We start from the raw sequence: 25,653 nt of genomic DNA on the forward strand, positions 1-25,653 counted from the left end.
GGTCCGGGGTGACTTGGACTTGGACTTGGTATGGTATGGTGGCTCCCTTCTGCATTCCAAACTTGGCTGGCCACTTTTATCCCCACCAGGTTGTGGCAAAGAATCCAAAAGGAGAAAACCCGCTTGGCTTTCAATTACCAACTCGTGGGCTTGGCTTTAGTTTCTTTTTTGAAAGATTGGGTGGCGGAGGGTGTTGGGAATGGACATATCTGTGGCCCGATCGGTTGACAATGCCTCCCTCTCTTTCTCTCTCTCCTTCTCTCTCTGGCTGTCTTTCTTCTGGTCTCCGGGCCGAAGAATCTGGGAAGAAGCAGCAGAAGAAACGCAGAAAGAAGTTGAATGCCCTCGTTTTGGTTTGGTTTCAAAGAACAGGAAAGTTTATAACCAAGATATAGAGATCGAATCTTTAAACACTCTATTGATAAAAAATATATTATTTAAAAAAAAGGGAGTCGAACTCTAGACATCTTCCTTTGAAATTCTAACCTAACTTCTCTATCAAGTATTATTTATTTTGTATTTTTTTTTTCTAAAAACCATGATACCCCTTGTTTACTGAAGGGTATAATGGTTTTATAAAAACCACCTAAGAAAGCATACCAAAAATGCCAGAAATCAACTTGGTTAACAAACAAAATAAAAAAAAATAAAAAAAACAGGCAGAAGAACAAAGCAAAAAGAGCTGAGCTCTGCGGTTCTGTATCTGTATCTTTGTATCTGTATCTGTGAGCTCGTTTGTTTTCTTTTTTTGAGTGCTTTTTTGTTGTTGTTGTTTCTTTCCAGTCACGTCACGAATGAAATGCCTTACCTGTTGCTGTTTAAACAACAAAAAAAAAAAAACAAGTTAAGGTCAACGTCGATAACCGATTGCATCGATAGCATCGATTACCAGGGCGCCGGCGAAAAGGACTCGCTGGATTCGGCGCTCTCTAGACGTTCTAGCCCTAGATATTAGCCCTGAGCCGTTGCCAGGCAACCGGTTCTCTTTCAGCCAAGAGCCAAGCTGAGAGAGTTGGCCGAATAACTCCATGCTAGTGATGACGGATTTGACTAAAATAGAGATTTATAAATCTGGCTTTAAAATATTTCCTAATATATAAGCTTGGCTTTTAGGCTTACAGATGTTATTTTTAGTTTTTTAAGTTATTTTTGGTTATATTTATTTAAACAGTATTTCTTGAAGACAAAACATCTAAAAATATATAAAATAAACCTTTAATATTAAGTTTTAAAGTAGCTGTTTTGTTTAAAACCCCTCTAAACCTAGCTTAAAAATCTCTAATCTCTAGATTTAGATTTTAAACTCGTTGAAAACCATTTCCAATACTTTTCAGAAACTAATATACTTGTGTTATCATTTTTCCAGTGGCTTATCTATGGTCTTGACCCTTGGGCGGCCCAGAAAAATAGACAAATTAGACTCGACTCTGGCTCGAATCAAGCCAGTCTTACAGCTCTTCCGCTCTCTTGAGTCGCGCTCTCCATTAGGGGGGAGCGAGCCTCCCTCTCTTTTTTTGAAGGTGGGCACGTGAAACGAACGGAAATGGAGTCGCTTCAGTATAAACTTGGCATCTGCTGGCGACGCTAATACTGGATAATTATTAATCATATTTTTATTCGGCTAATTAATATTACGATTTGTTATTGCGTGACGTAATGCCCGCCCTGACAATCCGCTCCCGGCCCCAAGCCCTCTGGCCGCTGGTGAAGCTCTTGGGAGTGTTAGTGTTGGTAAGCCTGCCAATTGTAACGGTATCGGGGATCGAGTGCTACGTATGCGATACCAGCGATACGGATCAGCCGTTCCAGTGCGGCGAGTGGTTCGAGCGTTACGACGAACCGGACATCCAGCCCCAGAACTGTTCCAGCGTCCATGGGGCGCAGTTCTGTGTGAAGCATGTGGGTCGCTTCGAGGGCGGTATCGGTGCCAAGCGATTCTGCAGCTCCAAGGATTTGGGCAACTACTGTGACTATGTCCGGAATAAGGGCGATCGGATGGATTATCGCAGCTGTATATACACTTGCGACACGGACGGTTGCAATGCCGCCTTCTCTCTAGTTTCGGGGGGCAACGGTAAATGGGGTGTGGTTGCTGCTGTCGCGCTCCTCACACTCACGCTCTTCGCCCGTCACTAGGGAGAGTGGGGCGGCCAGTGGGAGAGTCGAGAGACGAAGTGACGGCGGAGCGGGAGGCGTAGAAGAGCACCCAGACAAAGCTTTGTAAACACAAGCCGCATCACAATCTTTAATTTTTTTTTTTTGCGTAATACCTAAGTTTGTTAATTGTAAGTTGTAACAAAGTAAAGTAACACACACACACTGTTAGTATTTTAAGAAAGAAAAAAAAACAAAAGAAACTCATTCAAATCTAACCTGAAAGCGATGTTTTTATTTGGGAGTGAAACGAAACGGTAATTGAGCGGGGAACGAGCGGAATGAAACAGCAGGTGGGGATCGATTAGCAAGAGAGAGAGAGAGATAGAGCGGGAGATGTATAGATTGTAAGCGTAGAGTGAGAGAGAGCAAGCCACGCTTGCGCAATTTGAGCTTCTTTTTCAAGCTGTTTGAGTTGGGTTTTTTGTAGAGTTTTGAAGGGGTTTTTGAAAGTATTTAGAAAATGTGTTTAAGATACTTTACTATTTAGGTATTTTAAGCATTTGATGCTTTAAGAAGTGTAAAAAAATAAGAAGTTCATAAGGTACAAAAAAATATAAAATTTTCAAAACTAAATTTAAAAAAAATAGCTCAGAATTAAATTTGATTAAAAACCTAACCTTAAATAGAAGAACCCACCTTGAAGAAATCGTCGTTATTTGATCTTCATGACATAGTTGCATAAATTCGATGCGATTTCCAATTCCCCGCGGCGATTCTCGCGGTCACCTTTTAAGAACCGACCGAATACGATTCAACTGACCTCCGATCAATCGAAATCGGAATGGGAATGGGAATTCGAATTGGATTTGACATTCTTTTCATTTGGCAATTGAACGAGATCATTTAAGCCAGCTCGGCTCAATTAGCGGCTGATTGGTTAAGCTCAAAGAGAGCGCAACCTGTCCGTCTATGTATACTCCCGCTAACGGACAGACGGACAGGCGGACAAGCGGACAGGCGGACTAGCGGACAAGCGGACAAGACGGACAGTTGCGTAATTGTCTAAATTGAAAGCGCCTTGAGGCGCTATCATTGGGGCATGCGACACTAATTCGAGCTGGGCAACGATCTCTGTGACAGCCACGCCCTAAAAACGGGGAGGGTCTAAGAAGTAAAAAGCTACAAAGATACATCTTAAAAAAAACAAGAAAGGAAAGCTAACTTCGGGCGGAGCCGAAGTTTATATACCCTTGCAGTTCAGTCGCAGTCCGCTAGGTGGCGCCACGCATCTTGAATTATTAGATATGTAGCGGATCGTATATAGTCGGCCGATTCTTATGAAATTTGGCATATTGAATTATTTTTCCCAAAATAGAATCTGTACCAAATCCCATCTTTCTAACTTAAAAAAAACACCAAAGTTATACCAATTTCGATCGTTCTATGACAGCTATAGGATATAGTCGGCCGATCCTTATGAAATTTTGTACATAAGATATTTTGGTCAAATATAACATGTGTGGAAAGTCCCAACCCTCTAACTTAAAAAACACCAAAGTTATGGCATTTCCGATCAATCAGTTATATGGCAGCTATAGGATATAGTCGACCGATCCCGGCCGTTCCGACTTATATACTACCTGCAAAGGAAAGAAGGGTGTGTGCAAAGTTTCAACTCGATAGCTCCAAAACTGAGAGACTAGTTTGCGTAGAAACCGACAGACGGACAGACGGACAGACGGACATGCTTATATCGACTCAGGAGGTGATCCTGATCAAGAATATATATACTTTATAGGGTCGGAGATGTCTCCTTCACTGCGTTGCACACTTTTGACCAAAATTATAATACCCTCTGCAAGGGTATAAAAATATGAGAAGAAAGAGATAAAGTTGAAAGATCATAATAATATATGGCTTTGATTTCTAGGGAAGTGTATTAGTATTTCTCCATAGATCTGTTGTAATTTTTTCCAGAATCCGGAATCAGTTTTGTAAACACTTTTAATCGCCTTTTGGGTCGATTCTTTATCAGCACTTCAAGTGTCACATTTTTATGCCCTGTCCCTCCTCTGACAAAAAAAAAAAATAAAAAAAAATTCCATTTATTTCGATTATTTAATATTTTTATTAAAAAAAAAGAGATAGTACTGAAGGTTGATGGAGGGGTGTTTAAAGTCATTTAAAATGTATCTGAAAGAGGGGTCTTAGTTCATCAAATATGATTTTTTTATCAATATTAAATCATGACATGGTGGTCTAAAAAAATAAAGATTTAATCTCATTCGTGTGATTTTTAATTTATATAAGAAAGGAAAAGACCAAAATCATGATTTATTTTTGGATTTTTTGAGGGAAGGAATAGAGGGAGAGAATCTGTTGTTTCCCAACAGATGTTCAAGGTCATTGCCAAGAGCGAGTCTTCTAAAAATAATCAAAAGATGCAGACGAAATGCATTTGGAAAATTCTCGTAAATTTCCAAGAGATTTTCCAAAAACGTGTGCCACATGCTGCACCCAAGGTCGGGGCGGGGTAGGGGCGAGGTGAGAACTGAGAACTGAGACTAATGAGGGAGAGTTATAAGAGATATAGAGAGATATGGCCAACAACCCCCGCCGAACAACAACACATCTCTGGGCAACCCCATAAAATGTTTCAGAAAAACGTATTTAGATTCGGGAATATCCCGGAAAAAAACGCACATTTTCAGGCTGCTGCGTCATGCTTTGGTCCTTTTTGGGGGTGGATCTCTCCCACCCACAGATAGCAAATCACTGAGAGAGTCGAAGAGAGAGAGAGTTATCCTTTGTTCCTGCTTCCTGATATCAAACAAAGGACTTTTCGCTCAAACACAAAAATATAAAAAAAAAAATAAAAACCACTCGGAAAAGACTCAAAATCGATGTGGAAGTCGAAGTCCTGACCTACGTTTGAAATATTTTTGCGTCATTGGCGGAAGCTCTAGGATTCCCAAAAAAAAAGATGACGACACAAAGGACACAAAGGAGCTGGCGAATTCCTTTCCTTGTTGCCGGAAAAACGACGCATCGAAGGTCGTTCACTTGGGAAAATTACGATTTTTCGGGGGTGGCTTTTGCTCTTATCCTGTTACAGGACCTTTAATTTGACTTTTTGGAAGGATAATTGTGGTAACGTTTTAAGGATTGATATATTTCTTTATAAAAGGCTCAAAAAATGGCTCAAGACTTTTAAAAAAAATCTAGAATTCTAGATTTCTAGATTCTAGATAGATCTAAAGGTCTAGAATTTTTGAAAAATAGTTTTGAAAAAAATATTTGAAAAACTCTCTTTAGTTTCTTTAGTTTACCTATGAAATTTATCTCTAAAAAATATTGTAATTATTTTATTTATTTGTTTAAACTATAGTTTATCTTTTAAAGAACCAAAATATAACCCCCTTAAGCCTAAAAATTATTCAAAAATCCAAAAACCCACAAAGGAAGTTGAATAATGCAGAAAAAGAAAAATAAATGGAAAACTGTTCCCAAATTCAAATTCCAGAAAATGAGATGCCCGCTTGAACTCTTCTAAATTGCTAATAAATGGCCATAAATTGTGTCTTGTGTCTCGTGGCTCATAAATGCACATATATATAGTATATATATAAAGTGAGTATGTAACGTATAATTGGGATAGCCCCTTTTACCTCCAGGATGCCCCTTAGTGTTCCTGGGCAGTGTCTGCGCTAATCCGCACAAATTAAATGCAATTGAAATAAATTTGCATGCCAAGAGATTGGGAAAAATGTATGCAACAAGTGTCCCAATTGCATGCAATTTATTGGCATCAAATTCCCAGCCAAGGCACGGGGCATTCAAAAATCCACCTCCACTTAAGTTTTTTTTAACAATTTTTTTTCTGATTCCCAGGCAGCTGCAAAAGTTCAAAAGTGTTAATTGTCGCATCAATTTCGATAATTGGAAGGTATGTGTGTGACATTCAGAAAGAAATACGAGGGGGAGCTATCTTTAGTTTCTCTTTAAAAAAAAAAATCAACAAAAAACTCTACAGAACAGGTACAAAACAGGTAGAAAGAAGGTGAAATAAAATCTACAAATTTATTTCGATTTCTAAATTGGATCTCTTAAATGTTAACGGTCATTCACCAGTGCGGGGGTTAAACAAAAAAAAACTTTACAAAAATATATCAACAATGGCAGGAGAAACAATCAAAAAAAATAAAACACAATAACGAAAAAATGGTTAACTTTTTTGTTTTTAGGCGATTTATAAAATACACTATAAGGGTGGTTTTGTGGAATTTTATTAAAACGATTTTAAGATTTAGAAAAATAGGAGGTCCCAGAGGTTCCTATAAACTAAGTTTTGTTACTTATGTCTTATAAAGAAAAAAACGATAAAAAAATATTAAAGTCAAAAGGTTTTTAAATAAAAAATAAATTTATACAATTAAGAAAATATTTAAAGTTTAAATATTAAGAATAATTTCAAGAAAGTCTCTATAGTCTCTCTATGCTCACCAGGAAACCTACTCTTTCTTGTGTAGATTTTTTAATTTTTATGAAATAGGTAAAAAATAAATTTATAATATTAAAAAAATATTTAGGTTTCAATATATTCAGGAATATTAAATTTCCTATTGTTAGGAAATGTTTAGGAAAACCAAAGGGTTTAAAAAATGTTGTTTAAACTTTAAGAATAATTTCTAAAAAGTCTCTAAAATAGTGCTTACCAGAAAGCCTATATTTTCTTGTATTAATTATGACTATTATGATTAAAAAATATACAAAAACTAAAAAAATATATGGAATTCTAATTATTATTATTATCAAAAAATACGAACTACATCGATAAGAAAATGTCCCCCAAAAAACCGAAAGAGCAATGACAGAGCGAGCTTGGCACATTATTTATTATTTGATATATTCGGAGAGCTGGCTTTCTGCTTTGTTGGGGTCTTTTCTTTCTCTTTTTGGCTTTTATTATATCTTTTGTATATCAGCCTCAGAAAAAAAGTTGAAAAAATCCAACAAAAACTGAAAGAAATCACTTGATATGCAGGCTGCGATCCAATCGAACTGATTTTAAAGAAAAAGAACAAGAACCGAAGCGAGTTGAAGTTCTGGCACAAAAAGTGGAGATCTTGGAAAGCCAACAAAAAAATCTAAGGCACTGCAAAAAAAATATAATAATTAAAAAATAGAAAAAATATTAAAAAATCTTTTATATGAAATAAGATTAAAGATTAAAGTTTGTCTTCCAAAATGAAAATAGTTTGTTTTTAACAAGTTCTATAAGGACAAAAAATGTATATTTAATTCTCTTTAAAACCCCCTAAAATTTAAAATTAAAAAACCACTTAAAACTCCCTAATAATTAGTTAATTTAATTAGTAAAGTTAACGCTTTTTTGTTTTCCGTGTCGAGGTGACAAGAAACAAACCTGATCCCCGCAAGCTCCATTTGATTTTAATGGACTGCCAGTGCTTTGAATGTTGAACTTTTGTCTTTTTTTTTCTCTGTCTCTATGGCTCAGACTGAATTCGATTTAGATTTAAAGCCAAAGCCATAGTTATAGCTATATAGCTTTCGGTTTAGGTGGCTTTACCTGGTCGGCATTGACCGCAAACTATCAAAGCGAGAATCTTGTCAGAGCGACAGTTGGATGGATGGATGGATGGATGTGTGGCGGGAGAGACTCGAATGGCTATTACCACTTTTGGCCAAAGGCAGGTGTCATAACTAGTATTGCCATTACACCTATTGGCCAACACAACTGCCAAAAGCTAGTGCCAAATGTGTCGGCCCGAAAAGCTTCTCCTACTAATTGATTGCTAAAGACAGCTGTCGCGGTTTTTCCACCAAAACTGGAGAAGCCCCCCTATCCGGTGGAGGAAAACTTCCATGAAAATCGGTCCAAATACGGACTTGGTTATGACAGAGCTGGAATGCGTAAATGTTCAGTATTTCTATTCACTTGTCAATTCTTCAAATATCTTTTTGCCGATATAACAATTTATTTAAAAGGAACTAAGGCGACATATCTAGACTTGCAGATACATCTCACCAAGTAAAAGGGTTAAATACTAATAACTAAAAAAATATTTGGAGGTGATTTTATTTAAAAATTTTTATAAAACTTAATAGAGAATCGAAACAAGGAGCATTTAAAGTATTCCGATCAAGAATGAGATGAGAACTGGCCAAGAAATGATTTTATTTTGGGGACTCCCAACAACATTTTTTAGAAAATCCAACAAATTCGATTTCGATCACAGATTTTGATGCAAATTGATGGGGAATCAATATAGAAGTAGTTTAAGACATTCCAATCGAGAATCGGATGAGAATTGGCCAAGATATGGATATAGATTTGAACTATATACGAAAATCCTACACTTTCCAAGGGGTCTGTCTACAAAAATTGGAAAAAAATCTAAAAAAAATATTTCCATGAAATTTTTAATGCAGATTGGTGGAGAATTAATCCACAAACCTTTTAAGACATCCCGATGAAGAATCGGCTGAGAATTAGCCAAGATATGAATATAGTTTCAAGCTATATACGAAAATTCTATATTTTCAAAGGGGACTCACCCCACAAAAATTCTTTCAAAAATATTTCGATGAAAGATTTTGACACGGATTGGTGGAGAATTGAAATAAAAATCTTCTAAGATATCCCGGTCAAGATTCGGATGAAAATTGGCCAAGATATGGATATAGTTTTGAACCATAACGAAAATCCTACATTATCGATGAACTCTCCACAAAAATTTCTTAAAAAATTAAATAAAATATTTCGGTAAAAGATTTTGATGCAGATTGATGGATAATTAAAATACAAATAGTTTAAGACATTCCTCGGAAGAATCGGATCAGAATTAATAAAGATATAGACAAAGTTATGTGCCATAGTTGAACACAAAGGTGTTTGGTTTTCTGAACTTTCCGACCAATTTTGTTTCCCCTACACCTCATAAATAGGTTATCTTTGTTTGTATCTGGACTTGGCCCTTATCGGCTTCTAATATCTGGTAGGATACTTTTATGGTTTACGTAAAAAACGAAAACAATTGAGTTTTAAACCGCACATAGGTATCTCATCTTCTTATAGTGTGAACTTTCGATCCCAAAAGCTATGTTAGGAAAACACTTTCGAAACCGCAGCGGATCACCAAAGTGGGTCACCAAACCGCACTGGGCCACGCCCACGCCCCCCACCAAGGTGTCTGGTGGGTTTATATACACTATATACACACACCTTCAGAGGTATATACCCACACCATATACATATTTTTTTTTTCCAAACCAAACACTAAAAAAACGTAAAGTTGTCGGCCATTTTGAGCTTGTTGGCTTTTTGTCTGAAAACCTGTTGCTTTCAACTGAAAATAAAACAAAGCCAAGTGTCTCTTAAAAATAAATATATATTTAAATGATCATCTACTAAAAAAAAAAAAGAGTTAAAAATAAAAAAAACACAGACGTAAATGACAGAATTCTCGAAAAGTAATTAATTTTCTAACTAGTTGGAATGCATAAATTATAGCCCCCCCTTTTTTTCGTTAAACGGGCATCTTGGTCATATCCGATGGGTCCGGGAGCACACTGACTGGGGGCGTGGCAGGGTGTCGTTGATGCAACAACGGTGCATCCACAGTGTCCAGACCATTTATGTCCGGATAGCGGGCCTTCACCGTCGAGGATGAGGTCGAAGCACCCATGTCCCGATAGGCGTTGATGTCGTTGTCCGTCTCCGGATTGGGAAACTCGCTGGCCAGGTGATAGATCACCTTCTTGAAGAGGAACTCGGAGAGGTTGGTGCGGAGGAAGAACAGGAACATCCAGTTGGAGAAGTTGCACTTGTCGATCACAGCGGCCAGTTCTTTTTCGTCCAGTCGGCCCGGCTTGGCCCAGTACAGGGACCAGCGGGTGAAGGTTAGGCTGGTTGGGAAAATAAAAATATAATTAATAAAATTTAAAATAAAATAGTTCTAGTAGATATAACTAAGCATCTATAAAAAGTTACAGGTTAAAATCTTGAAAAATGAGAGAGTTACAAGCTTTTATTGGCGGACAAGCGGACATACGGACACTATACACTCTTGAAACAAAAAGTAAGTATGTAATATAAAAGATAAAAAATAAAAATAATAATTATAATTAAAGTTAAAATCTTGCAAGATATAAGAATTTCAAGCCCAGTTAGTGAACCGACGGACAAGCGGACACACGGACACTATAAACACTTATACAAAAAAATAATAAAACAATTAATAAAATAAATAATAAGATAAATCAAGAATATTTGACTTAGTTTATATAGAAAGTTACAATTTAAAATCTTGAAAGATGAGAGAATTACAAGCTTTTATATAGAATTGGAGGACAAGCGGACACACGGACACTATACACTCTTGAAACAAAAAGTATGTATATAATATAAAAAATAAAAAATAATACAAGTCTATTAAAGGTGACTAAGTTTATATGAAGAGTTTAAAGTATCTTGGAAGATATAAGAATTTCAAGCCCAGTTACTCAACTGACGGACAAACGGACAAGCGGACACCCGGACATCTATCATACCAGTTAGTAAACTTAATCACAGTCCATGTACTTACTTTCTGTACAAACACAGGGTGAGTAGTCGCCAGATAAGACCCAGAACGGTGACAGTCAGCAAGAAGGCATACCAGAACCAGAGAATCGTATATATCTTCTCGTTCATTATGTTCAAGGCCATGACACAGAGCGTATCATGATCCTGTAGAGAGCCACCGGCACCATATTTATGGAATCGGCACTTGGTAACCTTGGGGAAAACAATGTCCAGGACACTGAGCTCCTCGGACCAACGTCCCTTAATCGCCTTGGGTCCCAGATCCAGAAACTGTCCTCCGAGAAATCGATTCGTCCACGTGATCTGCAGCAGGAGATTCACCAAATTGAGGAATTCCGTGAACACCAAGTGAGCGCCCCACGACTGATTCAAACGCATTCGATCTATCATTGTCCTGCGGATGTCCTTGATCCTCTCCTCCGCCTCGGCCATGGACGGGATGTTCAGCTTACCGATTCGTAAACTATCATTTTTCAGATACCTGGTCAGTCCGACCATTTTGAGGCCAAAGACCAGAGCCTTGACGCGACCACCCTCCCACTTCTTCCATAGAAAGTGGGGCACATAGAAGCACAGGGCCTGGAAGAACAGGACAAAGGGCACCCACTGGTAATAGGCATGCCTCTTGATCTGATCCTTGCTGGCATCGTAGTGCCCAATGCCAGGCGGTTCACTGCCTGGTCTGAATACTGTGTGATTCAGATCGCGAACCTAAATGGGGATAAGAGGTGTTGTGAGGGAGATCTTTAAGGGCTATGGGTTGGTGACCCCACAATGACCCCCTTGGTGACCCCGATTGATAACTCACCACCGTGAAAGTGGGCGTAAAGAAGCAGAATGTGTTGATAACCGGCGCTATTACTCCGTCCGAAATGCACTGGATATGCTCACCGATATACTGACGGGATGTGATCAGCAGGGTGGCCACCAGGAGCATCACGAAGGTCCATCGGTAGTGCAGCTTGAACACAAAGTTGTCGATCACCACCCGGGTGAGATCGAACTTGAGGTACTGCCTCACCGAACTAAAGGTGTTCAGCATTGTCGCGTCGCTATCTGTTTCGACCCTATGCCACGATTACGTTTTTTTTTTAAATTTCTTCGGGTTCTTAGGGCTTTCGGTTTGTTATTTTGGTTGGGGTTTTGGTCCGCTCCGCTTGCGGTGGCTAACTCCTCGTAACTGCAAGGCTCGTAACTACCACTGACTCTGATTCTCCGGGTCTCGTTTCCCCGATTTTTTACGCTCCGATTTTCCGTCCGACGTTCTCCGGCTTTCTGGGCCCCCTTATCGGGTTTCTCTTTCTTGATTTTTTGTTTTTTGGCCAGGAGACTCGGCCAGATCCAGAAGAGCCAGCACAACTGAACTGAAATACGATAAGATAGCACCCTAAACGCTCTGAAACCCCGATTCAGCAGTTTAATTGAGTTTAATGCAGAGTTGCCAAGAGGAGTCTATGGGTAATATGAGTAGTACTACACTGAAAATAAAATTTAAAGCCTTTTAGGAGCTAAAATTTTGTTTATAACGCCGTCGGGGTCACCATTCGGGGTCACCATTTTGCTAAAGCTCTTTGAAAAATGGGTTTCAAAGACTGAACTTTGTTTCTATCTCTGTTATGGATGTTTAAGGAAAAAAGTAACTATTTTTTTCAGTGCAGAGAGGTACTCTCTGGAGCCAAAAGTAGTTTTGTGATATTCCTGGTCATTTTGCAATTTTAAAATAAATTCATAGAGCAACGACATGCCTCCGGCTCGTGCCGATTGAGTTAAAATATGAAACAAAAAAAAAACGGGAAGCTATATAGTTCTCTGATTACAAATATAAAGAGCGTGAATCCGAAAGGGCCCTCAGATTCTCAGGGTTTGTCTTATCGATTCTTTATTTTTTTTTATATTTTGATTGGAGGGAAGGCTGTGCCTGAAGATATTTGTTTGCCAGGTGTAGGGGTGTTTTTTTCAATGATTAGAAATGAGTAAGCCCCCCGAAAGACGAAATCTAAATTGGAGATCCAAAAAGCCTTTTCACAGAAACAAAAGACTCAGTATGAATCAGTGGAAATAAATAAAATGAGTCAAGAAACACCTCAAGACATCATTTTCAATCATGGCAAGGGAAGAGTTAAGTAAAGATTTGAGTTTCTTAGAGATCTATATTTATATTAATTTTAATATTATTCATTCTTGTTTATCATCTCTATTTCCATTTAGAAATTCAAGCTTCTGAGTCATTTAGTTTTTTATTTTTCAGGAAGTATTTCCGCTTTAATCTGAAACTTTGGTCAATTTTTTTATTTGTTTCTTTTTATTTCAATTGCGAATCAATTTGATGGATGGCACAGACTTTGGATATATATATATATATCTCTGATATTGTCGGGGTATATTGACCCAGATCAGTGCCAGACAAATATGTATGTTCTTAAGTGTCACTCTTTGGACATATTTTTCCTAGGCTCTGTAGACACTTTTGAGGTTTTCAGTTCTTATGATGGATTTATTCGAGTGTTTGCTTTGGGTTGATAGCGCCGCAAGGTTTTACAAACATTGAATACGCTATGGATTTAAGAGGTGGGTTATAGTCGGTCCTGCACTGAGAGAAAATGTATCTGAAAATAATAATCCAAGTAGAAGCTACAAATCGTATCTTTCTCTCTGAAAACTAGAGATTTTCCAGATATTCCATTTATTTAAAAAAATTCTAGATATTAAAACCTTTTGTAATCTTTATTTCTTCAGTGTATCTAATGCCTAAAGTGTTGTATATTTTTCTTTGACTCAAGACAATCTTATCTTCCAGTGCAATCCCCTGGTTCCGTTTAAAATTCTTCTCTTTTTTTGGTATTTTTTTTTTGGATTTCTAGGATGGTAGAATGTTGGACTAAAATCCGTAGTATCGTAGTATCACTATATTTATCTGTCGCTTATCTAAATGACTTTACCTGGTATTCATATTCGTATCACTCTGTATTTGGGGCTTATTACTTAAGCGGCCAAGTGGCGCAAAAAAATAAAGAAAAATGAACGGGGCCGGATAAGATATAGTAGACCGGACCGACCTATACTATACCCATATCAGATGTAGAAAAGCGTGCGTAACTGGAGCCCCCGAAAGTGCCACGATATTGTTGTATTATTGTATTAGTAATTGCAACATTTTTAGCCGGTTGACTGGTTGCTTGAATTTTTAACCGTCTAGGGTTTCGTTGGAAATGTATATATTTTTTATTTTTATACCCTATCAAAGGGTATTCTTATTTTGGCCAAGAGAGAGCAAAGTTATTGAAGAAATGTTGGGAAATATAATTTATTTTTGATCGGGATTGTCTCTAAAGTCGATATTAGACTGTCCGCGTGTCCGTCTGTCCGCTAACTAGTTTCTAAGCTATATATTTTCTTTATTTTTAAAGCTATTCAGTTTAGATTTGGGATACAGCCCTAGTATTAGCCAAAAAAATATATAAGTTGGAATGGTACAGATCGGTGGACTATATCTTATGTCTGTCATATAACTGATTGATTAGAAATGTCATATTTTTGTCTTATTTTGATAACAGAAGCTGGAGATTAAATTTTATGAAGAGAAATACTTGAAAGGGTATATAAACTTCGGTTTTATGTCCAATTACTACTCCTTTCTAGTATTTTTTTTTGACGAGTTCATTGATTCATTGGCTTATTGCTTCATTAACATAGCCCAGATTACTGATAAAGATATATTTATTAAAAAAATGATTAAATACTTATATAAGCTATAAGGCTCTTGCATTGAAATTTAAATAAATCAAACCGCAATAAAGTGGAAATTCGAGCCATTCAAGCAAGGCGCTGCACACATTTTACCCTCGGCTACAGATTCAATTACCACTCATAAGCAACTAAATACACAGATATACAAAAATATATATATATCATATATATATATATTTAGATATTGATACTCGACATGGGGATATATATTTTTTTTGCATTCGTTGCAACAAAATAATAATTCTGCTGAAAAAGTGAAAGTGTTTTCTGAATTTCATTGCAAAATACCTAGTTCCTTGGCATTTACTTACAAGTTTTGCCATTTATGATTTACAAAAAAAAAAAAGATACAAATATAAGATATACTCATATAGAAACCAGTTGAAATCCATCTGGAATTATCATTAAATCTGCGTTCGATTGGTAAAAAGTTGTTGTCCTTAAAACTAACTTATTTGTGATTTTTGGGTCAAGTCTTGGCCAATTACAATTTTAATTTGTAGAAGTCTCCATCTCAGACTTATTAATTAATCCCATTGCAGTTGAAGTCTCTTAGAATCTAAATATGTTAATTTTTGATTTTTTAATTGACAGTGAAAAGCTGTTTTTTTAATAATTAAAAATAAATCTGATAAAAGGCAGGTGTTTTGGATTTTTTTATTTCATATTTAAGAAAAAAAAAATATATATATTTATTATATTATTAAATATTATTTTATTCTTAGTTTAAAAAATTATTATTCTATTTTTTTTGTAAAATTAATGATGAAAAAAAATAATTCTCAGATCCCGTGAACTTAGTTCCATTTTTGCTTTGAAGTCGAGCCGCCTGGTAAGAAAACTATTCAAGTATCCGTCAGATACAAAGCAAACAAACAGATAGATGGCCTGAGAGAGCTCAAATAGATAAATTATCTTCGATCCGTTGCATAAGTTCAGCAGCAAAAAAGCTCTCAAGAGAGCGTCAGAGAGAGCAAGAGACTAGAATTGAGCGAAAACTGAGAGAAGCGCATGCGTAGCCGATCTATCTGATGGAATTGCTTTTGGAGATTTTTTTTTTCATGACGCAGACAATTTTCGGGGAATTTTGAAAAATGTGTTGATGTTCGATATCGTGTGAAGACGCTGACTAAGCTGAAACAATTAACTTGGCACATGCTTCGCCGGGCACTGGAGATTGACAATCTCACAGATACAATGAGCAACAGTTGGAGATACCAAAGTAGAGATACAGATACTGGGGATGGGAAAATGACTTATCTAAATATTTACACAAAATTTTTTGTATTTCGGGAGCATCTGTTTGAAAATCACATATCTTGCATTGATTTTTTTTCTCTTATTTATTTTTTAATAATTTTTTTTTTCATAAGTCTGTGCGAAATTTGATATACTTTATGAAGACATCCCATATCTCTGCGGCTTTTTGTGATTTTTTTTGCTATTAATAGCCACCCCGACAGACAGTAGTTGGTTAAGACATTTGGGCCTAATGGGTTTATAGCCAGACTTTATTGCTTTCCACCCAGCTTGTTGACAGGTAGTTGCAAATCATTATTAATTGAGATTTTTTTTAGCGTTTTTTTTTTTTAAATTTACATCTTACTTTGAGCCATATAACATGGACTAAGCCAAGATCAGTGATCACTTGTGGGCCTGGCTAACATAATAAATTAAATTGTCTATTTAGACTATCTGTATTAAGATAAAGTTAAAAGTTAAATGATTTATAGTTAGCATTTGGCTTTTATTAATTTTTGTTTTTAACTTTTAAATACTTTAGGAAATTCTATGATTTTAGCTTTTAAGATACTAAATTTAAACCCAAATCCTATTCGAATTCTGACTCTAGAGTCTAGACCTTCAAGGTCCAGTCTATTCTATTTATAGTATTTTACCATTTTTTATTATATTTAGATTTTATTAAATTAGCTTTATTTAATTTTTATTTTTAGCTTAGCTAACTTTAGTAGATACTAGGACTTTAGCTTTTAAGATACTAATTTTAAACCCAAATCCTACTCCATTTTTACTCAAGACCTTCAAGGTCCAGTCTATTCTATCTATAGTTTTTTAGTATTTTTGATTATACATTTTTTTTTAAAACCTTATCAAGCTCCCTGGCTACTGAACCGGGTATTACGACATCTAGACCGTTTTAATTATTTTGTACAATCGAATTGTAGCACTTGACAGCCAATACAACACACTATAAAGTATAAAGTGTTATGTTATAGGAATTTAAGACCCAAATACATATAAATATTATAGATGTGTATTCCATATAGTATAGACACTTATATGGAGGTATAGTCCGGAGATAAGCCCGTGTGCCTGGGGATTGAAATGTTTAATTTACAATTGAGATAGTTTCCGAGGAGGGTCTTTTGGAAAAAGGAACCCAAAGAACTACTACTATTGCGTTTGAATTTATGGACTCACAGAACAGGTAAATTGGACACAAAAGAAGATGATGATGAAGGAGAAGAGGAAGAAAGTCCAACCTGAGAAGATCGGGTCAAAAGAGAGGGGAAGAAAATAAAGAAAAAAAAAAAACAAGAGAAACCAAGAAACGAGTGTAACAGGTAGTCAGTCATTGAGTTTTTGTTTCTATTTCAGGGCTACACTGGGACAAAAAATAAGTATTAAAAAGTGTTCAATATTTACTATTTTTTTACTACTAATACTAACACTAAGAGACTTTAAAATATTACAATATATACATATTAATATTTTAAATTAATCTAAAATAGGAAAAACACTTGGAGACAAATTAAAATATACAAATATATCAAAGTTAAATGTATTCTATATTTCTTAATATGTACTCATACTACTATTAATAGACTTTATTAAATATTAAAAAATATATATTAATATTTTATATTAGTCTAATGTGATAGTTTAAAGTCTTAAATATTTACTATATTTTTTTATTACTACTACTACTAAGAAACTTAAGAATATTAAAAATTATAATTTAATATACTATATTATATTTTATATCTAAAAAAGTGTCTAAAATGGCTCAAATTATTACCCAATTTGTTAATAAAAATTCTAAAAATATTAGAAATAAAATAGATAAAAATACAAAAAAACAAGAAAGGAAAGCTAACTTCGGGCGGAGCCGAAGTTGATATACCCTTGCAGTTCAGTCGCAGTCCGCTAGGTGGCGCCACGCATCTTATATTATTAGATATATAGCGGATCGTATATAGTCGGCCGATCCTTATGAAATTTGGCATATCGAATTATTTTGCCAAAAGAGTAATCTGTACCAAATCCCATCTTTCTAACTTAAAAAACACCAAAGTTATGCCAATTTCGATCGTTCTATGACAGCTATAGGATATAGTCGGCCGATCCTTATGAAATTTTGCACACAAGATATTTTGGTCAAATATAACATGTGTGGAAAGTCCCAACCCTCTAACTTAAAAAACACCAAAGTTATGGCATTTCCGATCAATCAGTTATATGGCAGCTATAGGATATAGTCGACCGATCCCGGCCGTTCCGACTTATATACTGCCTGCAAAGGAAAGAAGGGTGTGTGCAAAGTTTCAACTCGATAGCTTTAAAACTGAGAGACTAGTTTGCGTAGAAACGGACAGACGGACAGACGGACAGACGGACATGCTCATATCGACTCAGGAGGTGATCCTGATCAAGAATATATATACTTTATAGGGTCGGAGATGTCTCCTTCACTGCGTTGCACACTTTTGACCAAAATTATAATACCCTCTGCAAGGGTATAAAAAGTTCCATAAAATCCTGAAAAATGTATTAAAACTGTCTTATGATTTTCTCAATAAACCAATTTGAATACAATTTTTTTCCAGTGCACTTAAGGGCCTGAAAGGTCCCCCTAAATGTTTATTTTTCACTCCGTCCTATACCTGAACTGCAGGTAAGTTCTTGTACTCCGGTAATTGTTGGAAATTGTCAGGTTTACTCTACACATCCATGTATCTATGTATCTGTAAGTGTATCTATGAGTGTCTGGGTGTTTCCTTTTTTTTTTATTATTTGTGTATAGAAATGCAGTGAAAGCCGTATGCTCCAGCATTTTTTGAAAAGTCTCCTTTGTGTCGACTGGCTCTCCCAGTAAGGTTCTCTTTTTTTATGATTTGTACTTGTTGTTCTTTGGTGGTGCAGTGGCTCCAAAAAAGGCAAAAAAAAAAGGAAAAAATACTCCAGCATCCAACTCAATTGACAACGGGTTTCCAAGAACTTGTCGCCTCCGATATACATACATATATATTCCTGAACAAAAAAAAAAAAAACAAAAACAAAGCAAACCGAGACTCCAAAATAAACGCGTGGAGTTTCAATATGGCAGTCTATGGATGCTGTCAGGGGCGGCGGGGGGTGGCAGAGGTCAGGGGGCTGTCAAGGGGGGCATTAAGTGCACTGAGCAACGTTGCCAGATGTTGGAAATTTTATATTTCAAACTCGAAAATATTGAAATATTTTTTGAAAATTTATTATACAATTTTCAAACCTTTTTTTAAAATTATTATTTATTCCAAGATTTAAAATCTTGAATTTGTTATATATATATTTTTGAAATCAAGTTTCATAAACTCTACAAAAAAAAACTTCCTTTTTAGGGTTAAACTCTAGCCTGCCAGATGTTCATTGAAACTTAACCCTATTAGTTCACTTAACCATATTATTGCATCAGTTGTAAACCTAAATAAAAACTTTACGGCTATTAAGTAATAAATATAAATAATTAAGGTTCTAGGGTTCCTTGTTTTATTTATTTTATTTTATTTTTGAGTTTCCTGGCATCTCTGAGTCATGCTCTCTCCCTTTTTGTTGCTACCCTTTTCTTAAACACAGCTTCACTGGCCATCCATCCTGCTGCAAGAGAGGCAGAGAGCGTTTGTCTGAATAGCAGGAGAGAAAGCAGGCTCAAAAACAAGATCCACCCCTTGGCCGAGTTACCTGTCCGAGTGAGAGAGCGGGAGAGTTGAGTCACTTTGGTTCTCCGCCAAGCGCTCTCACCGAGAGAGAGAGAGAGAGTGAGAGAGCGTGGTAGAAGCAATACTGCCCAGGCCGCAGCTCAGTCGCAGAGTTCCGCACAGTTTGAGTTTTCTATCCGAAGAGTGCGCTTAGGTCCGCTGCTGCGACGGTGTTTAAACAGCTACCTGGGCAGTTTTACACCCCTCGCCGCCCCACCCACACGTAACTCTCTCTCGTCGTAGTAGTAGTGTTATTATTGTTGTTGTTCGAGTTGAGAGCGCGAAACTGAAACCGATACCGATACCGAAGCTAAACGAACTATATAGCCCGAAGCCATTACACGAGATCGGGAGACACACACAGAAAGCTCTCCGGAAAGATCTCAGTTATAATTTAGTTCTGGAGCTCCGCTTGCCCCGTTACTACCCATTATTTTTTTCGTGTGCATTCACAAAACAGAAACTGAACCGTAATGGTCTAAAGGGGCTAAAAAACAAAAAAACAAAAATATAAATTAAATAACTAAAAAAAAATAAGAATAAAAAAAAAAAAAACAAAGCACTTAAAAAATAATTAAAAAGAAAAAAGCAGCAAAATGTTTGATGTTTTTGGGTCCGTCAAGGGCCTACTGAAGATCGATCAGGTGTGCATCGATAACAATGTCTTCCGGATGCACTACAAGGCGACCGTGATCATCCTGATCGCCTTCTCCCTGCTGGTCACCTCCCGCCAGTATATCGGTGATCCGATCGACTGCATCGTGGATGAGATCCCATTGGGAGTGATGGACACCTATTGCTGGATCTATTCGACGTTTACGGTACCGGAGCGACTAACCGGTGTCACTGGACGTGATGTTGTCCAACCGGGTGTCGGATCGCATGTCGAGGGCGAGGATGAGGTGAAGTACCACAAGTACTATCAGTGGGTGTGCTTCGTCCTCTTCTTCCAGGCCATACTGTTCTATGTGCCGCGCTACCTGTGGAAGTCGTGGGAGGGCGGTCGCCTCAAGATGCTCGTCATGGACCTCAACAGTCCCATTGTGAACGATGATTGCAAGAACGATCGGAAGAAGATACTGGTAGACTATTTCATTGGTAATCTGAATCGTCATAACTTCTATGCCTTCCGGTTCTTCGTCTGTGAGGCATTGAACTTTGTCAACGTCATCGGTCAGATCTACTTTGTGGACTTCTTCCTCGACGGCGAGTTCAGTACGTACGGCAGTGATGTCCTGAAGTTCACCGAAATGGAACCGGATGAGCGCATCGATCCGATGGCCCGGGTCTTTCCGAAGGTCACCAAGTGTACGTTCCACAAATACGGTCCATCCGGCAACGTCCAGCGATTCGATGGTCTCTGTGTGCTGCCCCTGAACATCGTCAATGAGAAGATCTATGTGTTCCTGTGGTTCTGGTTCATCATCCTGAGCATCCTGTCCGGTATCTCGCTCATCTATCGAATCTCTGTGGTGGCTGGACCCAAGCTGCGTCACCTGCTGCTCCGTGCCCGCTCCCGTCTGGCCGAAAGCGAGGAGGTCGAACTGGTGGCCAACAAGTGCAACATCGGTGATTGGTTCCTGCTCTATCAGCTGGGCAAGAACATCGATCCGCTTATCTACAAGGAGGTGATATCGGATCTGTCCCGTGAATTGGGCGGCGATGAGCAGAGCGCCCACAAGCGGCCCTTCGACGCCTAAGGAGCCAAGGCAGAAGAAAGAATATATATGGAGTGGGGGGCGTGGCCGTGTGCCGTAGTGCCAGTAAGTAGATCACCTCCAGATCGCTTAAGAAGACCCACACACAGACACATATCCTAAGACTTAAGACCTAGCTCTAGACTATCGTTTTAAATTAGTAATTAAGTTTATCAATTCTCCCCATAATTCTTTTCTTTTTTTTTTTTTTAAATTAGTTAATTCTTTTCGAAACATTTCTGAATACATTCTTCATCTTACACACATTTTTTTTTTGTTATTTCTTTTCCAACAAAGAAGCACTTTACACAGAGCGAAATAAAGGGGAGAAGGCTAAGAAGAGCGAAGATTCTTTGGGAAGAAAGAGAGAAGTGAAGTCTTCTGGTCTTACGCGATCATTTGAGCGTAACGCTGGCAGCAAGAAGCCCCAAAAGTCAGAGAAACTAAGCGAGACAGCTGCTGCGCATGCGCAACAGTCTCTCTGCTTCTCTCTTTCTCGCCTGGTCACACTGGTCGCTAGCAGTCGCTAGGGATGGGGGAGAATCCAAAAGAGATGGAAGTGAGAGGGGAAAACCAGTTTGACCAGCATTTAGGTTGAAGATTCTTTTTTGTGTCTGCCAGCAGGGCAAGAGATTCTTTTCGACTTTTTATGGCTTGGCATTTCTCTACACGATACCCTACAAAAATCCAACTAAACAGGGTATATTAGTTCTACACTCAGTTGGGTTTTCTTTTAAAAACTAAAAAGAATAAATTTCTTTTTCAAAATCTTATTTTTTATAAAAATATCATCTCCTTTTAATATTTAGATTAATTACAGGGTATCTGTAAGCTAACCTTTGACCGCCGTAATGGTCAGGCACCCCAGCTAACAAGCTCATTATTTATTTGTTGCTTTCAGGGCCTCCGATTTTCTTAGATTGCAAGTTTTCCCTTCCCGCCAACATTTCAACTCTCAGACAAAAAACTCAAATAGCTATCACTGCACTGAAAAAAATTAGGGTATTTTTAAGGAAAAATATAAGGGGTTTTAAACAAGGTTTTTGAACTAAAAGTAATTTAAAGTTCTCACTTTTGGAATTATTTTAAATAGGTTAGTTTTTTAAATGGCTTAGTTTTTAGTTTTAGAATAAATTTTGAAAATTTGGATTTTTAGAATAAATTTTAAGAATTTTGAGTTATAGAATAAATTTTGAGAATTTTAAGTTTTAGATTAATTTTTGGCAGGGAAGAACTATAATAAAGAACAAAAAGGAAATATTTTAATAATTTTGAAAAAAAAATTGGAAAATATACAGCTTATGAAAAAATAAAAAATAAATATATATATGAAAAATAATTTTTAAAGCCATCTCTTAAAAAAATAATACAATTTGGATTAATTTTCAAGCTTGCAAGTTTGGAAGAATTTGTTTTTGAAGATTTAAGAACGTAATTGAAAGTAACAGTAATAATATAAAAAATATATAAAGTAGAAAATTAATACTAAAGAAGAAAATATTCATATAAAACAAGAAATATTGAAAGTACTGTCAAATATATTCAAAAAATTAATTGAAAGTTATTCAAAAATGATTCAAAAATTTTTAAATTAAAAAAAAATGTTACTGAAAAATAACTACTTAACTACTTATTTCGATCTTATAAATTAAAGAACTGCCAAAATAGAAAGATTTTAAAACAAATATTCACAAAAAAAATAGTACTCTTTTTATAAACCCCTTATTTTTATACGAAAAATTATATAATACTTAATTTTTGACCCCTTTTCCACACATGAAGAGTGAGGAATGAAGAGTTTCGTTTTCGGGGTCTGTCTTTCCGATAAGAAAACAGCTCTCTGGGTCTCTGGTCTCTGGTCTGTGTTTTGTGTTTTATGTTTTGTGGGTCTCGTAATCAGTAATTCTTAAGTAATTCCGTTTTTCGAGTTTAGAAGACTCTAGTTGAGTTGGGAATGGCTTGTGGAGTTGCCCAATGCCGCCTGTCAGAGTCTCTGGTCTTGGGCCTCTTGGACATGCAATGCCAATTAGAAGTTGGGCAATCACTACGTGACAGTTTCCAGTTCACTTATCTAATCGAAGACTGAGGCATACCAGAGAGCATGGTATAGTTAGGCCTGATAAGGTGCAAGATACAGATACAGATACGTACTGTGAGATACATAAACAGGCACAACACAGATGCTGTTGCCGCTGATTGGCGACAAAGTGTTGCAATTAGCGCACATTTTCATTTTCAATTCTGTGTTCTATTCCCCCAAGCCTGAGGAGTCCATAGCCCACCTCAGAAGATCATAAGATCATAAGATCACAAGATCCAGAGACCGTTTAGATATATGCCGTAGTCCGGATCCGTAGTCCGTAGTCGGGTTTCAATTAATGGCGTACACAAGCGACCTCCATAGCTTTTGATGATGATCATAATCAACAAATAAGCGCTTCAAATGTTCCTCTTGTTTGGGTATTATTTTGTAGTTTTTTTTTCAGTCTGTTCTGGCTGTCTGACCGCCAATTTGAGGTATCAATGAATGAATGAATGGACCGGCTCTGTCACACCCAGAAACCCTCAATAGAATCCCCCGCGGAAAACCCAGACACGCGAAAATGTTTCAGTTCTCTCATTCAATGTTTTTGTTTTCTATTTAATTTATTTTTACTTTTTTTTATTTTATTTTTTTACTATATACGCACTTAATTTGTTAGACTTTTGAATTATTTCCCAGGCTTTTAATTGCATTAATTGCTTTCAATTAGAAAAGAGAGGAAAAGTTGAAATGGAATGAGTTTTTCCCAGGTCAAGAGTCTAATTTGTTTTAAAATTGTTTTAGAGAAATTATTATTTATTTTTTTTAATTTATTTATGAACTAAAACTTGCATAGAGTGGAATTATTTTTTATAGAACACTTTCTTAATTAAATCACTTCTAAAAAAAAAGAAATCATTGTTTATGAGACATACAGGTCTTTATCATATTTCCCATAATCTTATCTAGTTGTCTATTTTTTTGTTCCTCCAAGTGTCAGTTTTTTAGACACAACTCATCTCTTCAAACACCCCCGATATCTTGAAGTATCTTTTGAAAAAAAAACCCCTAATATATATTATTATTTTTATTATTATTTCTTTGCAGTTTCACGCAGCCGATTAATTAATTTGGTTAAGATGGATATTGAGGAGAGATGTTGGAGAAGATTTCGGGGAATTTCGAAAACGAGACGATGAAGAGGCCTTCCGAGCTAATGAACACATATCAACGAATTCCATGGTTTATACGACAAGAATAACAACTGTTTTGTGTTTCAAAACATATGCTACAACAACAACAATACAATATACAACAAAAAGACAAAAAAAAAAAACGATTTTAAAAAATAACAATAAACGAGAAACAATAACAAATACTAGCCGCTGCCAGAATTCTTCTTAAAAAATACGGAATTATTTTTGATTTTTTGTTAAATTTGTATTTTGAATTAAGCGACAATCAACACCAAGAATTCGAAATTCAAAAAATCAAAAGCAATTCTTTGAAGAATTCTGGAAAAGAAAGAAATTTTTTTAAAACAGGATAGGAGAAAAGACATTTTAAACTATATACAAAATAAAATATATATATTTTTTGTGCAGCAACTAACGAATTGAGATATGATAGATATATACAACATATATATATATATATTTTTAACAAATATACAGACGGACAGAAAACATAAATCAAATATATATATATATATATTTACGAATGCCACATGCGAAGTAATATTTATTCTAAGAGTTGTGATCATTGATTAAGACATCTAAAGAGAAAAAAAAAATATATTAAAAAAAAACATAAAAGCAAGGAAAACAATAATTTACATTTAGAAAAAAAAAAAACAAAAAAAAACGCCAGCAAATAATAAATATTTTATTTCAATTTTTATACACTTTTAATTTAGCAATTTTCGCCAGCAAATAATAATTGTACGAATTATAATTATAATTACATTCTTTTTTTTTTTTGCATATCTTTTTTTTAGCATTTATTTAGTTTAGCGCAATTTTTTTTTAAAACACAAAAAAATACACACACACACACAACAAAAGAGGAGAACCCCCGAACTCATCGATAATGAAGTGAAAAATAAATTTATTTATAAACGTATATATTTTTGTAAAAATAAAAAATATATATTGTAATAATTGTAAGAGATATGTGTAAGCATGGAAAAGACAAACAAAAAAAATGAAAGACTCAAAAGCAATATTTAAAAGACAAAAAAAAATGAAAAACACTACACTACACTGCAAAAAAAAAAATGAGTAGAGACAAGAAAGCAATCGAAAATCAAATAAAAGTGTTTGTAACTCTGTGTGTTTATCCACGAAGCGAGATAAACGAGCCAAGCCCTAAGCTAAGTTTCAATTTCAATTCCATATACTTATAAATACTTACATTAAACAAAAAATAAAAACAACAATAAAAAAAAACACACACAAAAAAACAATATTTCTTTAATTTTATTTTTTTTTTTACCACTTATCATTT

General features: G+C 36.0%; 3 protein-coding genes across 3 annotated transcripts; 2 read left to right on the plus strand and 1 right to left on the minus strand.

The window, feature by feature from the left end:
• Positions 1 to 1,137: 1,137 nt before the first annotated feature.
• Positions 1,138 to 2,372, plus strand: LOC6503064. The gene has a single exon (XM_001963323.4). It carries the CDS (start codon positions 1,657 to 1,659, stop codon positions 2,134 to 2,136), a length of 480 nt encoding a protein of 159 aa, XP_001963359.1. The 5' UTR covers positions 1,138 to 1,656; the 3' UTR covers positions 2,137 to 2,372.
• A 7,117-nt stretch (positions 2,373 to 9,489) lies between these two features.
• On the minus strand, positions 9,490 to 11,936 carry LOC6503039 (innexin inx7). The gene is made up of 3 exons (XM_001963324.4): positions 11,514 to 11,936; positions 10,707 to 11,416; positions 9,490 to 10,026 (listed from the first exon to the last, which is right to left on the minus strand). Exons 1-3 carry the CDS (start codon positions 11,745 to 11,747, stop codon positions 9,648 to 9,650), a joined length of 1,323 nt encoding a protein of 440 aa, XP_001963360.1. The 5' UTR covers positions 11,748 to 11,936; the 3' UTR covers positions 9,490 to 9,647.
• A 7,008-nt stretch (positions 11,937 to 18,944) lies between these two features.
• Positions 18,945 to 25,609, plus strand: LOC6503065 (innexin inx2). The gene is made up of 2 exons (XM_001963325.4): positions 18,945 to 21,191; positions 24,256 to 25,609. The coding sequence occupies exon 1, from the start codon at positions 20,025 to 20,027 to the stop codon at positions 21,126 to 21,128; it is 1,104 nt and encodes a 367-aa protein (XP_001963361.1). The 5' UTR covers positions 18,945 to 20,024; the 3' UTR covers positions 21,129 to 21,191; positions 24,256 to 25,609.
• Positions 25,610 to 25,653: the final 44 nt, after the last annotated feature.

This window comes from Drosophila ananassae, chromosome XL (genome assembly GCF_017639315.1).
Source record: "Drosophila ananassae strain 14024-0371.13 chromosome XL, ASM1763931v2, whole genome shotgun sequence".
NCBI lineage: Eukaryota > Metazoa > Arthropoda > Insecta > Diptera > Drosophilidae > Drosophila > Drosophila ananassae.

Bases quoted from the DNA above. Each gene is read 5' to 3' on its own strand.
- LOC6503064 (XM_001963323.4), top strand. From the start codon at position 1,657: ATGCCCGCCCTGACAATCCGCTCCCGGCCCCAAGCCCTCTGGCCGCTG.
- LOC6503039 (XM_001963324.4), bottom strand. From the start codon at position 11,747: ATGCTGAACACCTTTAGTTCGGTGAGGCAGTACCTCAAGTTCGATCTC. The intron at 11,417-11,513 runs GTGAGTTATCAA...ATCCCCATTTAG, and splicing joins TTACGCCCACTTTCACGGTG to GTTCGCGATCTGAATCACAC. The intron at 10,027-10,706 runs GTAAGTACATGG...TTTCCCAACCAG, and splicing joins ACCCTGTGTTTGTACAGAAA to CCTAACCTTCACCCGCTGGT.
- LOC6503065 (XM_001963325.4), top strand. From the start codon at position 20,025: ATGTTTGATGTTTTTGGGTCCGTCAAGGGCCTACTGAAGATCGATCAG.